At 37.4% G+C, this 17311-nt stretch overlaps 1 protein-coding gene across 5 annotated transcripts in view; it reads left to right on the top strand.

The window, feature by feature from the left end:
* The window catches only part of BBS7 (Bardet-Biedl syndrome 7), an 85357-nt gene that overhangs the window by 39144 nt on the left and 28902 nt on the right, over positions 1–17311 (top strand). For all 5 annotated transcript variants that reach the window (XM_056803504.1, XM_001362675.4, XM_007495534.3 and 2 more), the window contains exons 8-10: positions 9606–9736; positions 15830–15914; positions 16350–16452. In XM_056803504.1, the coding sequence (XP_056659482.1) occupies positions 9606–9736; positions 15830–15914; positions 16350–16452 (319 nt within the window). The remainder of the gene's footprint in view (positions 1–9605; positions 9737–15829; positions 15915–16349; positions 16453–17311) is intronic.

Raw genomic sequence — 17311 nt, 5'->3', positions numbered from 1 at the left:
AGAGGGCAAGATGGCTCAGATGAGAGAGTTCAACCAAACTCCTTCTGAGTCTCATGTAGTCTTAAGTGAAAGAAGAGTTATGAAGGATTTCTAGATGGAGACTGGTCTGCAACAAGTATGGAAATCAGGTTCTTTCTCCCTCCTGTAGCTTCAGATATTCTCTGACCCTCAGGAAAAATCTCCTCCATTTCTTCCAAGGCTGGAAGTGATCAGTTGGTCAGAATTCTCTCAGTTCCCAGTTCTTTTTCTCAGAATCCTCTTGCTCACTCTCCACTCCTCCTCCATCAGCTGCCCCCACCAGGCTAGCTGTTCATACAGCAGCAGGATTCTATTTAGGGTCTCTTTTTTCATACATTACATAAATAACAGCTTTTTAAAATAGTAGTATAGTAGGCAATGCACATTCAAAGTACCAAAATTCCCTAAAAATTGCAAAAAAGCATATAAAATTCTCCCAAAGGTTACCAATACAGGTTTTATCCAAACTAGTTTATGGACTTTTATAATGGTATTTTCTCCAGTCCAAGCATAGGGCAGTACAAATAAAGACAGTGCAATAGAATGTATATATAATATCCAAAACACAGTAATAGAATGTGACATAGTGTAACATAATATTATAGATTCACTTAAACATATAAACTTAAAAAAACAAAATTAAATCTTAAAACAATTAGCAAATACAATAAGCATGATAATAGTGTGCAGTCACTCATAGTCTATAGAGGGTTGTAAGGGGGAGAAAAGGGGTTTTTATATAAAGGTTGGACTGGATTATTCAAGAGTAGGGTCACCAGGAATTTTTATGAAATTCCAAAGAGATTTTTTTTACAATTTATTTACAAAATATAGAAAAAGTGAAGTAAGACATGAGAGAAGATAAGGTAAGATATCTAGCCTAAGCACTAAGTATTTTGCTCCAATCCCTGCCTCAAAAACAGGGAGGGTTAGTTAATCCTTAGCTAGAGGGGCCTCGGCCCTTGTAGCTGAGGACCTAGGGATGCAGGGAGCCTCTCTCAAGAGGATAGGTCTCTCCTGAGGCTAGTCTCTTCAGAAAATCCAGGAAAGGAGTCAGCTTTTTCACTCACCATGTGTCAGTCTAAAGGGAGAGATTTAAGGACAGCCTCACCAGGAAAGGTCTCGGGTCCAGTCAGCAGATTCTTCACCAGTCTCCAACTTGAACTCTGAACTCCAGAAGAAGTCCCAGCAGAAGTCCCCAGGTAGTTGTAACTCCATTTTAAAGACACTTTTCTTTTGCATCACTTCTGGGCCTTCCTCCTCTTTTAAGTCTACCAATTACTGTTGAAGTTTTGCTTAGGACTGCCCAGGGGGCATTCAGTTTGATTCTGATTCATCACCCACTATCGCACATGTGGGTCACAGACCTCCCCACTCAACTGTAAGTAAGGTGTTTACATTTTTGGTGATTAAATCTAAAAATGGGCAGGGGATTTAATTTAATCTTCACAAAATACTCTCTTTACATGTGAGCAATGGATCCAAGAGTCCTTTTGTGTAATTTTGATAGCTGTTGGAGTGGTTAACAAGACTTGAAATGGATCTTCCCAGGCAGGCTGAGTTGCCCCAGTGCACTGGAAGTTCTTTATGTATACCTTGTCACCTGGGTATAAGTAATGGAGTGAAAAATATATGGTTTCTGCTTGTACAGCATCTCCAGATTCATGGAGTTCTCACAATTTGATTTGCAAGTCCTGTATATATGAGGCAATAGAAGTATCTCCCCATAGTAATGCTGTATATGCATGAGAGAAAGGCTTAGCCCGCATAGGGGGATGTCCAAAAAGCATCTCAAATGGTAAGATGCATAGATCTCCCCTGGGCCTGCTTTGGAGATAAAATAGGGCCAGAGGGAAAATTTCAGGCCATTTTAAATGAGTCTTAGTGAACAATTTGCCAATCATAGTCTTAAGATCTCTATTCATTCTCTCAACTTGGCCTGAGCTCTGGGAATGGTGTGGTACATGGAATTTAGGAGTTATCCCCAAACAAATAAATCTGAGACAAAACCAAATTAGTAAAATGAGTTCCTTTGTCTGAATCAATTTGTGCTGGTAAGCCAAAGCAAGGAATAATCTCTTTTAAAAGCACCTTGGCAACAAAAGCTGCTGTGGCTCAAGCAGTAGGAAATGCTTAAGGCCATCTGGTCAGCTGAACTACTATGACCAGACAAAATTTATACTGTCTAGCTTTTGGCATAGTGATAAAATCAATTTGTAGGTGTTCAAAAGGTGTGTAAGCCAGAGGACACACACCAAGAGCTTTGCCACAAAAGGAGTGCTGATTGAATGCTTGGCGGGAAGGGCAGGCTGTACATACTTTAGAGGCTATGGTAGTTATGCCAGATGCTATCCATACTCTTTTAACAGAGTCCACAATTAGCTGGGTACCAAAGTGACCATTTTTGTGAATGGATTGGTAAATTTGGTGATAGAAACTTCTAGGGAGTAGGGGTTTTCCTTCAGCTGATACCCATATTCCATTTATCAATTTTGCTTTAAATTTATGCTTGCATTTTTCCATTTCCTTTTCATTATAAGACAGGGACAAATTTAAGTCATCACTAGTTGCCAATATTAAAATTAACTCAGACCCTTGTAAGGCCACTAGCTTTGCAGTGGTATTTGCCCAATTATTCCCCCTAGAAACAGGGTCAGTGCCACCTGTATGGGCAGGGCAATGAACTACAGCTAGGGCTTCAGGGAGCTGAAGGGGCAGAAAGTACTTCATTAATAATTTCTGCATTTGCTATACATTTTCCAGCTGATGTTAATAATCTCCTTTGAAGCCATAGCACACCCACTGCATGATATTCTCAATGCATATCTAAGGTCTGTGTAAATTGTTGCTTTCTTATCTTTGACAATTATACAAACATGTTTTAGAACTATCAGCTCTGATCCTTGAGCACTTATATTTGAGGGCAGTGAAGCTGACCACAGAGTGGAAAATTCTGTGACTACAGCAGCTCTAGTATAGCATATGCAATCCCTCATGAGAAAAGAACCGTCAGTGAATAAGACTAGATCTGTATTGTTTAAAGGAGTGTCCAGGAGATTATCTTGAGGTTTTTCTGCCATGGACACTAAAGATTCACAACTGTGCAAAGGTTTTCCTGAAACTGGAAAATCAGGAATAAAAGTTGCAGGATTTAGAACTGTATAACATTTCAAGGTAATATTTTCATTACCTAACAAAGTTACCTCGTACCTTGCAAGTCTCTGTTCAGAAAATGCCCATGTTCCATGTCTTAGCAACAATGCTTCAACTTCATGTGGACACATTACGGTTAAAGGACATCCTAATACTAAATCAACAGATTCTGTTACTAGCAAGGCTGTGGCAGCTACACCTCTAAGACATGGTGGTGCTCCTGAAGGTACTGGGTCCAGTTGGGCTAAAAAATAAGCAACTGGGCACTGAGCAGGTCCCAAAGTTTGAGTTAGAACACCTGAAGCTACCTCTCTCTGTTCATGTACATACAAAGTAAATGGCTTGTTGTAATCTGGGATGCCTAGAGGAGGGACAGACAGGATAGCCTGTTTTAATTTAGAAAAAGCTGACAGGTGTTCTGCCTCTAATTTAATCAGTTCAGGGACTGAATTTTGACTGAATTTTTTATAAGTGCTATAAGGGGTTTAGTGATTTCCCCATAACAAGGGATCCACTGCCTACAAAACCCTGTTGATCCAAGAATTGCCCTCAACTGTTTCTTAGTGGAGGGTGAACCCAATTTTTTAATATCTTCAATATGCTTAGGGGAAATGGAGCAGGCACCAGCAGTTAAAATAAACACTAAATATTTCACTTTGGGGAGATACCACTAAACCTTTGTCTTTGAGACCTTGTGGCCTCTCTTATGCAGCTCTAAAAGAAGATGTTTGCTATCTTCCTGGAACACTGTGGCATTTGGTGAGGCCAAGAGCAAATCATCCACGTATTGAATTAAATGGCTATTCTTAAATTTAATATTTTCTGTGTCTGGGCTCAAAATTTGTGAGAATAACATAGGGCTGTCTATGGACCTTTGTGGCAGCTAACACCAGGACAATGAGAACCTTTCCAGGTGAAGGCAAATATATTCCTGGAATTCTCATGAATTGGTATTGAGAAAAATGCTGAGCACAAGTATACTACAGTAAAGTATGTGCCTGTACTAGGAATAGAGAAGATAATTATGTTTGGGTTTGGAACCACAGGATGTCTCTTTATGATATGGTTATTCACAGCCCTTAAATCTTGTACAAATCTATAGATAATTTTCCCTCTGGGGCCAAATTTTAGCTTTTTTTACAAGTAGGATGGGTATATTATATTCAAATTTACATGGAATTATTATTTCTTGCTCAATTAATGAATCTATCACTGGAATAATTCCCTCAATTGCCTCTGTTGATAGAAGGTACTGAGGAATGGAAGGAGGTGGACCAGCTTTTGTCCTAATTTGAACAGGAACATCTGACATAAGTATGCCAACATCAGAAGATGATGTGGCCCAGAGAGACTCAGGTATATCAGCTGTGATTTCAAAAGTGAGAGACTCTTTCATCTCCTAACTGTCTGAAAGAAGTACAGGGAGCAAATTTAAGGATTCCTCAGGCAATTCTAGGGGGCATAGAGCCATCTGTAGAGCAAGTTATTGTGGCTCTAAGCTTGCATAAAAGATTTCTTCCTAGAAAATTTATAGGGGAGGTAGGCATTAGAAGGAAAGAATGTTTCACTGATAAAGGTCCTACAGATACCATTTGAGGGGAAAGCTTTGGGACCCTTAGGGGTGGCCCTGAAACTCCAACTACATTTAGTGAGCCTATGGAATCACAATCAGAATCAGGTGTACTCATCAATACTGATCTGGAGGTTCCAGTGTCCAAGAGGCAATCATAATATGTAGTTCTAACTTTCAGGATTACATGAGGTTCATTACTATAGGGGGAAGGGGGAGTGGATAGGGATAACTGGCATTAAAACATCAGGGTCTGGGAAATCAAAGGTTTCATTCTCTGATTCCAGTGCCCTTACCCCCACCTCCCCTCATACCTTCATAAAGATCTTTGGATATTACCCTGGGATCCCCCATGTTGAGGGGCATTTTTACCCTGATTATAGATGGATGAACTCCACTTTGGATATATTGTTGTTGGGCATTTTGGTGTGAGTAATTGTTTGCTTCATTTGGATTATTATTTCTATAATTGTTATTATTTCTAAAGTTATTATTTCTAATCGCTTGATTCCTCTTCTTACAGTTCATCATTATGTGACCCTTTTTGCACAGAAATGACATGCAAATGATTGATTTTTAGATTCCTGCAAAGGGGCCATGGCCACTGCTTGACCTGCTTTCTCTTTTTCAAATCTTTCAGTTAAAGCTTTTATTTCCTTTCTTAATGTCTCTACTAATTCATTGGTCTCATCATTTTTCTGTTCATGGCCTTTATATACATAAACTGTGACTCTCCTCAATTCTTCAAGGTCCATATTAGGCCAGTTTAGGAAGTTTGTCTTCAAATGATATTTGACCACTTTGCAACAGTTATTTATAAACTGTCTCCTAATTTGCCTGACATCTCTGTCTTTGGAAAGTTCTAGGTTTATGTATCTACCTCCCAGCTGTAAGAGTTAAAATGGTTGAGGTCATAAACTGTAGTGAGTTAAAATAGTGGAAGACTTAAATTGTGATAGATAAAACAGTGGATGAGTAAATTGTGACCGCAGAAAATATGTTTTCACTACAGTGTCTTGTTTTTAAATCAATATAAGATGGTTGCCAGGGAAATATTCCCAATTATGAATATATCCAAGTCAACTGGGTTTTATAGAGAATTTAATTAATAATACAATAAGGAATTAAAGAAAGAGAGAGAGAAAAAGTGGGAATAATGAGAAGGGGATAAGCCGGCCCTGGCCAGTCCTGGCCAACCGAGGCATAAGCCCTAAGAGAAAAAATCAGTCAGTCCTTAATCACTCACCACAAGATCTGACCAAGCAAGGATTCTAGTGACACCAGGCCAGCATCATCTCAGCTGCTTTCACCAGCTCAATCCTCCATCTGAATGTTTCAGAATGAGTTCTGAGAGAGACGGAGTCTCCTCAGAGGGAGTTCCAGCCAGAGACTCTCCTTCAAGAGACCGTTCTCAAGAGCCTGTTCTCCATCTCAAGAGATCTCTCAACAGTCTGTCCTTTTTCTTATATAGCGGGTTTTCTCCTATGTTACCTCCCCTAAGTTCTTCCATCTACCAATCACAGTAGATGTTTTCCAAAGGACAGCCCATTCTGAATTCACACCTGAGTAGATTAATCCTTTTAGTAATCCACACCTGAGTAGGTTAGAATCTCTGTGTAAGTTTTTTTCCTCTTTGCTCCTTTTAAGTTCACAAGTTGCCTGACCTTTATAGGTACTTAGCACCCCTTTGTAATAATTCTAAAAATAGGCATGGCTTAAGTATGGGTTTAAGTACTTTTCATTGTTCTGCAAGGAGTTTTCTTCCCTAAAGCAGTCTTAAGTACGGGTAGAGTAGAGGTCCTCCCATTTCTGATCCAAGTAGAGTTCTCACATCCAAATGTGGAATGTTCCCAGTAGGGAATTGTTCCAATTGAGAATTCCCCGATGGGGAAATTTTTAACATTCACAAGTGTGAGAAATTTCAAGATTCACACAGCTGAATAAGTCTCTTCCTAAACTGAGAGGGAGTTTCATCCTCTGATTGCTTAAGACGCTCAAACTTGGTCTATGTCTATCAGAACAATTTCTCATAGCTTTTAGCAATGCCTCTCTAGCTTGGCATAGTTGTAAATAATTTCCTTTCTCATTAACATCCCATTTAGGATCTTAGGTCAGTGGACCAACTACATTCCTTCTCTGGGTTTTATTAACAAGAGAAACAATGTTATTGTTCTCTTTTTCTGTCAAAAAAGGCTTGGATCAAGTTCTGCACATCCTAATATGCAGGATCATACAAAAATGTTGTCAAGTTTCTTAATGACTACTATATGTTCATCTTCACAATTAGGAGTGTTTTGCTTCAATTTCTTAATATCTTGGGGTGTAAAAGGTGTGTGGTGCCTTAAGGTCACCACTAATCCATCCTTATTTAAGGTGAGCACTGGCTGGATGTCTGTGTTCCTACAGAGTAAGTAAGGTGAAGGGTGAGGGGAGAGGGCAAGATTGGTCTGAGGATAGGGAGGCCTGGGTGCTGGGAAAAAGGACAGGTGAGGGCGGGGAGACCAGGAACTGCATAAGGTGAGAGAGGAGGCATTCCACCTGTGGCATAGATGGGGAGGGATCTTCCTTTTGCATCTTGAGACTAGTCAAGAATTTTTCAAAATTTTCCTTTGGAGTCTGTAATTTAAGCGGGCTAGCTTTTTGTTGTTTATTTTTGAGAAGAAGTAAATAAAGTGGGAAATATCCAATGAAAATAAAGATTCCCAGGAACAGAAGTAAACAGAGCCGATCTGAACTTATAAGCTTTTCCAACCCAGTAAAATTCTCTGGGAACAAAAACTGTTCCCTTAGAGTTTCAAAACAAAAGACCCTTACTTGAAGGTAAAACAAAACAAAACAACAACAACAAAAAAAAAGCTTCAGGAGTTAGCTAAGTGGTTTGGGAAATTATTGTTCCTTCCCCTCCTCCCTAGGGACAAAAAATGCCAGGGAGAACAAAAGGATATTTGAATAGAAAATAAAGTCTGCACCTGTTGTTTGAGTCAGGAAACCTCAGAGATTAATTTAAAAATATTTTTAGCTTCAAATCCACTGACCTGCTAATTGACCCCCCTGTTATGCTGGGTTTTAGGGTATACAGGGTGGCACAGGAGACCCCCATGTGAAAACCCCATAGTTTCCAGGAGCCCAGGGTTAGCTTAAAATTTGGATTGGAAATTAGGAGAGGGATGAGGTATAGCCATGACTGGAGGCAGAGGGGCAGTACCAATTATTCAGCTAGGGAAAGTATATATTTTACCTCCTTCAAAAAGACTCGGAGATAGTTATGGGAAGCAGGGAAGCAGCCAGGAATAGCTACTAGCAAGAGAACAGGGTGGGCAGAGATGCCAGTCCCCGGCTCTCATAGTGGGTAAGTCCCCAGCACCAGGAAAACTCCTCACCTTTACTCAAAAGGCTATCTGAGTAAAAAAATCAAGAATTCTTTTTCCAGCTTTGCTGGTTGCCAGAAATATAAGATTAAAATTAATATCTAATATCTCCAAGCATTGTATTTTATAAGATTTATTAATAATCACTTGAAGTAGAGGAAAAGTATAGCCTGAGTAAAGATAAGTTTCCTGAACCATGAAAGCAGGAGAAGAGTGAGAGAGAGGAGGGTGGATCTACACAAAACGTATCTCCCAAATATAAGTATGTAATGTGAAGATGAAAGTGGGGTTCTGGGAAATGTTGTCCTGGGGTACAAAATTCTAATTACACAGGATGTTAATAAGTGTTCGTTGAAATTAAAAGAACACTATTAATGTTCTTTGTAAACCTCAAAGCATAACATAACATAAAGACTTTGTAAATTTTGTAAACCTCAAAAGCTAGCAGCAGCTAGCAGTTATGTTATGCTTTGAGGTTTACAAAGTTCTTTATATATTTTATTTCTTAATTCTCACAATAATCCTGAGAAGTAGTTACTTCAGATAATATTAGTATCATTATAGAGATAAGGAAACTGAGGCAGCCTAGAGATAGATGTTAAGTCACCTGTTAGGAAGTGTCACAGGTGGTATTTAAATCTAGATCTTGACCAGCTTCAAGTCCAGTATTTCTTTTCCACTATACCATATATAATAATAAATTGGATAAAATTATAAAATAAATTAGAGAAAAATTGCCATCAATGAAATTATTATTCATTTTAAACTGAAAAAGTAAGGTTTGAATGTTAAACATTTATATATTCTGTTTCCTTTGTTATATTTTGGGAATCATTAATGTATATACATTCTGCCTATTTTCTCACTCTAAGACTAAGTTATATTGAAATACAAACAATCCAAATCTGTCCTCAGACACTTCCTACTGTGTGACCCTGGGCAAGTCACTTGACTTACTGTTCTTCTGCCTTGGAACTTATATTTAGTATCAATTCTTAGACAGGAGGTAAGGGTTTAAAAAAAATCCAAATAGTCCCTGGTATTGAGAAGGTTCTAATTTATACTGTTCATTTATAAGTCAAATGTTGACTTCAAAAAAACAGGAAAAAATAAATAATAGTTTCTCGGGTCAGCCTTATTTAGCCTCAAGTATAATTGAAGTCATAGAGAGTCCTTGAGCTGAGGGATACAGTTAATGAGATTAGAGAACTACTTGTTTTAGCTACTCTATGGCTTAAATGGCTTTTATAGGCTAATCCTTTTTCATAACATTGTTTCGGGAAGGGATAAATGTGTCCAGTCCATATCCATGATGAGGCCTTCTGTCATTCAACCAACCATTTCAATGCAGGAAGGACTCAATGCTTATGTACTGTTCAACAGAAAAATGTTTCTTTACTTCCCTGCCTTAGTGAATAACTGCTACCTTGAATTCAAACGTCATTACTTTTATCTGTGGTTCATATTGGATATCTTTTTCTTCCTTTTAAATAAAGGCATTCTCTGTGTTGACTATTTTGATATTGTGGGAGATGGCGTTAAAGACCTACTTGTTGGTCGAGATGATGGAATGGTGGAAGTGTATAGTTTTGACGCCGTCAATGAGCCTGTACTCCGATTTGACCAGGTAAAGGAAAAATCATACCACTAATAGCACTTTATTACTACATCAAAGAAGTAAGACAATAATAATAAACATAGTATTTGTATAGCAATTTAAGGTTTCCAAAACAACCTTGGGATTGTTATTATACTATTGGGATTGTTAATATATTTTTAGTATCATCATTCCTTTTTAAAAATAAGGAAACTGAGATAGACAGAGGTAAAAATCGCCCAGGATCCCCCAGCTAGCAGATGTCTGAGGCAGGATTTGAACTAAAGTCTTCTTCACTCCAAAAATGTCTGTTTTGTTTTTGTCTGAATGTATTATTTTAGTTTTAAAAACAATTACATGTGGAAATAACTTTTTAAAATTGTTTTCTGACATTTTACAATTTAGATTCCCTCCCTTCCTCCTTCTCCCCTATCCCTGCCCCCCCCCCCCCCCGCCCCGGAAGTAAATGGTTTGTTATAGGTTATACCCTTGCTTTCATGCAATACATATTTCCATATTCCCCATGTCAAGAGAGAAGACACATATCATACATACAATTAAAAAACTCATGAAGGAAATAAAGGATGGCTTATGTTGATCTGTAATCATATTCCAACAGTTCTTTCCTTGGCTGGGAAAAGCATTTTTTCCCACGAGCCCCATAGGGTTATCTTGGGACCTTGTTTTGATGAAAATTGAGGTGTTTTACATAGTTTAAGATACTGTCTTCTAAACATGTACCTTAAAACTGTTGCTGAACAGCAAATAAGTGATATTTCATCAATTTAAACTATTTTATAAGTTATATATTATTTTTATAATATATTGTTTTTATATTTGGTAGACGATTATATGTTACATGTTATTTTAATATATAATTATGTACAATTATATATTAATGTGTAATTATATATAAGAAATATATGATATTTATAAGATTCAAAATCCATGAGTATCATGTAATTCTGTGAGCCAATGTTAACGGCGGTGTGAAGGGTTCATGTATGCATGCAGTTGAAATATTTTTTTATATAAGCCAAGTGAGATTGTAGCAATATTAAATCTTTTAGATAAACAACTATATTCCCCTAATTATTACAACAACATGAAAGATATCTACAAACAGAAGATTAATTGTTATAACTTTAAGGTGTTTATTTTACTCCCATTTATGCCGAGTAAAGATGTGGAGACTTTTTAAAAATTAAGTTTTAAGAATATCTTTTAACTAATATGGAAATGTTTTGCATAACTATACATATATAGCCTCTATTAAATTACTTGCTGTCTCAAGGAGAGTTCAAAATTTCAAAAAATGTATGTTAAAAATTGAGAAAAACAAAATATTTTTTAAAATATATTTTAAGATCTCTGTTGTGATGAAATGGGGCTCTTGACACAATCCAGGGCTTCTCCAGTTTGCTTCTAGGGTGGTTCTCAATTTCTCTATTCTTGACCACCTTCTGGTCTGGAAATAAGCTTCTATATAAGAAGCCGGACTTTGGATCGCAGGCTTTTCTTCTCCTTACTTGACTTCTTTGATGACATTCCCAAAGCCTGCTGCTGAACAACTAAATTCCATCATGGTGTAAGATAACTGGGGCACATAAATTATATACAAATTGTTCTTTCCCTCTTAAGAATGATGCTTCTTTTTTCTTTTTTTTCTCTTTTTATCGAATCTATGAATGAATTAATGGATATATGAATCTTTATTATATACATATCACTTTTAAGATACGTAATAAATTCAGCATGTAATTTTCAAAGTAGTATTTCTTGTTTGAGAATTTTTTGTCAATCTGTTCTCTGAACATTTAAAAATTGCTTCCATTACCATTTTTTCCTTCTTTTTTTGTTTTTGCCGATACAATCATTACTTCATTCCCCTCCATGAAAAAAAGAGAAGAGTCTGATGTTCAAAGCACTCTAACCTTGCTATGGGTGCAGGTTTCTGCTCCCAACCACCCAAAGTATACCCCAAAGCCCATCTGGACTTCCTGCCATTGTTTCTCATTAATTATGAAAATTCTTTCCAATCCTGGGTCCCATGTTCACTCCTTGGAGTTCAAGCCTTTATTATATGAGTGTTACAGCTACCTATGTATCCCCCCTGCCCCCCCCCTACTTTGTACAAACACTTAATATTTTTTCCATTTACTCCTATGTCTTATGGAAGTCGCTAGTATTTCTTATACTATATTGGTTGTCTTTGGCAGCCCCACTGATGCCCCTCTGCTCTGGTCCTGAAAAATCCCCATTTTCTGTAACTTCCTTTGTTCTGCCTGTGGTAGAGCTTGGCCTAGATATATTCACTATGCTATTCTTTGCTCCCCCTCCAGCTTTAAAAATGTAAGCAAAAGAGTCAGTACTCCAAGGTCATGTACCCTTGATGATTTTTCATTATATGTATATATATATATATATATATATATATATATATATATATATTATTAAGAAATTGTTTTCAGCACAGTGTTTGCAAATGCAGGCTGTTCACTTGTCAAATTTTCATACTCATATAAGTTTGTTCTGGGCTGCTCAGTCCTGTGGTAGTTTATCAAAGCAAAATAAGATACTTGTCCGTCATTCAGCTATGAACAAAAAAGGAGAAGGATATTCAGTAAGGAAAAGTATTGAGGACACTTTGAGGTGATTTTGCTGAGCTTGGCTTCCTTGCCTGAGCTACCCTGGTCCACTGTGATCCACCAGTCCTTCTGGAGCACCGGCTGATGAGGAGAGTAACATCAAGAGGCTGAGCCTCTACCCTGAGCCAATCAAGACTTGAGGAGGGGCTCAATACCTTTTAAGGAAAAAAACAGCCTACTTTTGGGGAGGGGGGGGTTAGGATATTATCCCCCCCCCACTAGGCTATTCTCTTAAAAATTTTGTAAATTACCCAAAAGCAGGACCCACATTATGTGTAATATCACACTATTAGAATCACTCATTAAAAATAGGTGCAAAATAAGGGAGTACTCTTGTACTACTTCTATTTGACATGGTATTAAGATGTTAATAATTGTAATAAAGCAGAAAAAGGAGGATTAAAGTAACTAATATAAAAAGGAGTAACATCAAAACATTATTTTCAAATAACATGACTAGATTAGAAACTCACTCAGTCTCGGTCAATAAATGAGTTTATCAGGGTTTCATGATACAAAAGAAAACCATAAGAGTTATTGGCATTCTTTAGCAGCTGATGGAGATGAAAGCAGTTATTTAAAAGGGATCTTATTTTAATTATAATTATTTTTAAATAATTTTTTAATTTTTAAATTAAATTAAATTAATTTTTTTAATTTTTAAAATAAAAAAACATTATTTTTCTGGAAATTTACTTTAGATAGACATAGATAACATGAATAAGAAAAATTGTTAAGTTATAATGACAAATGAAGGAAGAGCAAAAACACTAGATGACCATCAGTGTTGATGAATAGGTCAAATTAATAATGGTGACAATGTGTCCTAAAATAACGTATAGTTTTAATGTAATATCAATAAAATATAAATATATTCATGGTCAGGAATATTAAGTGTTAATTTTAGGGGAAAATCGGACCATAAATCTTGTCCTTTAGTTGTATATAGAAAATAAACACATGTACTTATATACATACACATAAACACAGGGACATGTATGTTTGGTTTTATTATTGCCTATAATTGTTTAATCATTTTTAAAGCGAATTTCAATTTAATTGGCTTTTGAAATATATTTAGAAAACAGTTCCCATTGAAACTATCTGGAACAAGTCAAAAGAAGAAAAGCAACCCAGTACAACACTGGGCAACTCGGTGATTAGTTTGAAGCCGGCTTCAGACACTGACTAGCTTTGTAATCCTAAGCAAGTACTTCATCTTTCAGTTTTCTCATCTGAAAAACAGGCATTAATAGGGGGCAGCTGGGTGGCTCAATGGATTGAGAGCCAGGCCTAGGGACGGGAGGTCCTAGGTTCAAATCTGGCCTCAGACACTTCCCAGCTGGGTGACCCTGGGCAAGTCACTTGACCCCCATGGCCTAGCCCTTACCACTCTTCTGCCTTGGAGCCAATACACAGTATTGACTCCAAGACAGAAGGTGAGGATTTAAAAAAAACAGGCATTATAGTACCTCCTTCACAGGCCCATTTTGAGGATCAAATGTGGTATGCTTTACAAACTTTAAAGTGCTATATGAAGGCTATTATTAATAGAGTAGTGTTAAGGTAGGATTTGGGGTAAGGGAAAAACAAGAGGAAAACACATAAATAAATTCTGCTTTATTGTTTGGGAAGGGTAGGAAAGGAATAAGGGTTTAGGAATATACTTATGCTTAATTTCAAAGATTATAACTAACTAAACTATGTTACTAAACTAAAACCTTAACTTCCCAAATATCCCAATCTCACACCAGGAGTCCAGATCAAATAGGGCCAGGATCTTATGTTGTTAGATGTCCAAGTAAGTCCAGACGGATGCTGCCAGCAGCCAGATCCAGAAAAACTCCTTCCTCCGTTGATCACAGGCAAAATCCTCTTCAAGGTCTTCCAGGAGAGCAGACACTGAGAAGACAAACTGTTGGACATAGAATCTTCCCAGATCCCCCCCTCAGGCTCCCATGTGACCCTTGGCCACATGCTACTGTCCATCATTCCCTGAGGTTTGCATTTCTCAGTTTTTGCAACAGTTTTGCAAATTGCAAACCTTTTCATCCTTTATCACAGCAGACATAAAAAAGATACATACGAAAGATTCATATTTGACAAATCCGTTGGCAAAAATCAGAGAAAGGATGCATGAGCTAATGTTATTGGGAAAATGAACGATGTGGGGGGGAATGTATACACTTGCTTTATACTATAGATACATTCCAGCTGCATCATAGAACTAAATATAAGAAAATGAACTATAAAAGCCAGTAGAGGAAGAGGGAATATCATCGTTTTGGAAGGCAGATGCATTTAAAACTGTTATATAAACAGAACATATCACAAGGGATAAATTAGGTGGGTTTGATCATATAAAAATAAAAAACCTCATACAAGAAAAACATTAATCAAGAAATGTGTTTCTTGCAAATTTAATAGATAAATGATAACATCTAAAATTTATGAGACTACTATAAATATGCAAGGCCCACACTTTTAGAGAAATGCACAGAAAGCATATAATTGGTTTTTTACACAGATTCCATCATGCTCTTGAAAACATGTGGATTGATAAGCAAATGAACAACTATGGACCACTGTAGGTAGAACTCTTATGTTTACCTGGGAATAATTGTACGTGCTTATTGAGTTTTAATTTTAAATAGAACATAACCGTTTTGTTGATAGTAGGGTATATCATTTAAATATGAGAATTTGCTATGTTTAAAGTAAAATAGAATAGTTTTTACCAAATTTGAGATTTTAAAAGCTTTTCTATTTATATAGTTATAATATATTGCACATATTTACATATACATTTATATATATTACATTCATATAGAAATATATACATGTGGGACCAGCATAAGAAGATTAGGAGATTCCATTCCAGTAAGGCTATGGAATGCCCAGTGCACCCCAGTTTGCAAGGTCTCGGGGAAACCATACCTTGGAAATTACCAAACATGTAGCCTTCTCCCTAGCATGAGAAAAACAAATATTGTATGTTCTTTCAAGAAAATGACTGATGCAGGAGTTCTGGGAGAAAGACATACAGTATTCTATACAAAGCTGGGCTGGACATCGACATGTATGTATTCATACATGTATTTACATGTACATGTATTTACACTGTTTACTTAAATATATGTATATACCTATGTATGTAGGTACAGTGTATGTGTGCGTTTCCATGTGCAGATTGAACAATCCCACAGTTATATCATTTTGAACCCAGATCCTGCAGCTAGTAAACCTCGGAGGCTGGATTTCAAGTCAGGAAGATGAGTCTTCCTAACTCCAGGCCCAGTAGCTATGTCTATATAATTTAATTTTAGCTTTTATTGCAGGGAGATATAGCCAAACGGAATACCCTTGCTGTTCTAGATTTTTTTATCACTGTGCTAATAGGATAAACAACTTTGATGCTTATTATGCTCTCAGCTATTTTTAACGAGTGATATTCTGCTTCCTATTGTTCTCCTAGCCCTTGTCTGAGAGTGTCACGTCCATCCAGGGTGGCTGTGTGGGAAAGGATGGTTATGATGAAATCGTGCTGACCACATATTCAGGTACAGTAAATGCTTCCAGACACTTTGGAATCTCGCGATTTACCGCTTGATCGCTCTATTTTCTTTAGTACTACCTCTTTCCAATCACTTTACCCCTTAGCATTGAAAGCCACAGCAGCTCTCAGAGGCCATGCACCCAGTTGTAAAGGAATTATCCCGGGGCACCCATACCAGATGTTGTTCTCGTACTCTGTTCGGTAATCTGGGCTTCTCATATTAAGGAAGAAAGGCAAATTCTTGGGGAAAAAGATTTCCTCTTGTCATGTTCATGTTGCATAGTTTTAAGGGTTTGCCAATTGGACGCTGAGTGTTCTGGTCAAGTGCGATGGGATGGAGAGTGGAGCCGTCTGACTCCAGGCCACCTCTTCACCTGTTCTCCTGGATGTCACCAAGACAGGATTCTCTTTGGTGTGTAATTAGAGGTCTTTTCCCTAGGCTGGATCACAGGTCTGACCACAGAGCCTGTCCAAAAGGAGAGCGGACCTGGGGAAGAACTTAAGATAAACCAGGAGATGCAGAACAAGATTGCATCCTTGCGGTACATCTTTGATTTTTTCAATGGATTGCTTGGTTTGCTTAGTTTCAAATGTGGTATTATTTGAAAGGAACAAGCCAGCTTATATTTTAAAATGTATTGATTCATTTGGGGGAATAAAACATGAACACATAATAATCTTTGGTTTTTAAAATTTGGTTTGAAGAAAACCCCCAATATGGTCTTTACTCTGTACTAAGTTTTTTCCTTGGATTAAAAATTCCATTTTCCCATGTGTTTGAACTATGAAGAATCTCTCCATGTAGGAGCTCTCTTTTTTCTGTAGAAGCAGGGAGCATTCAATACAAATTTCCTGGCATCTGGGGATTCTGAGTCCATCATCTTTGTATGTCAGTCAGTCAGGGCTTTATTAAGCACCTACTGTGTACAAAGTACTTGATTAAATGCTGAGGATACAAGAAAGGCCAAAGCGGGATCCCCTCCTCGTTCTTGAGGGGAGTTTACATTCTAATGAGGAAGCCCATCAAGACGTTTCTTACTGTATGAGTAGAAAATAGCACCGGGCTTAGAGTCTGAAGACCAGACATTGAGTTCCTGCTTCTTCGCTGTGAAGTCAGGCAAGGGAGCTGGGTGGTGCAGGGGGTAAAGCTCTGGGCCTGGAGTCGGGAAAACCTAGTTCAAATTCAACCTCAGAAACTTATTAGCTGTTTGATCCTGGACAAGTCACTGAACCTCTATCTGCTTCAATTTTTCCTCTATAAAATGGGGGTGGGAGATAATAATAGAACTTGCCTTTCACAGTAGTCATGAGGCTCAAACTAGAAAATACTTATAAAATGCTCTGCAAACCTTAAAGTACTTTATAAACAGCTATCTTTAACTGTACCAAGAGTCAGTTTCC

This window comes from Monodelphis domestica, chromosome 6 (assembly GCF_027887165.1).
Source record: "Monodelphis domestica isolate mMonDom1 chromosome 6, mMonDom1.pri, whole genome shotgun sequence".
In the NCBI taxonomy this organism is placed as follows: Eukaryota; Metazoa; Chordata; class Mammalia; order Didelphimorphia; family Didelphidae; genus Monodelphis; species Monodelphis domestica.
The sequence above is the reverse complement of the archived record's forward strand: the minus strand, read 5'-3'. Positions and strand labels throughout refer to the sequence as shown.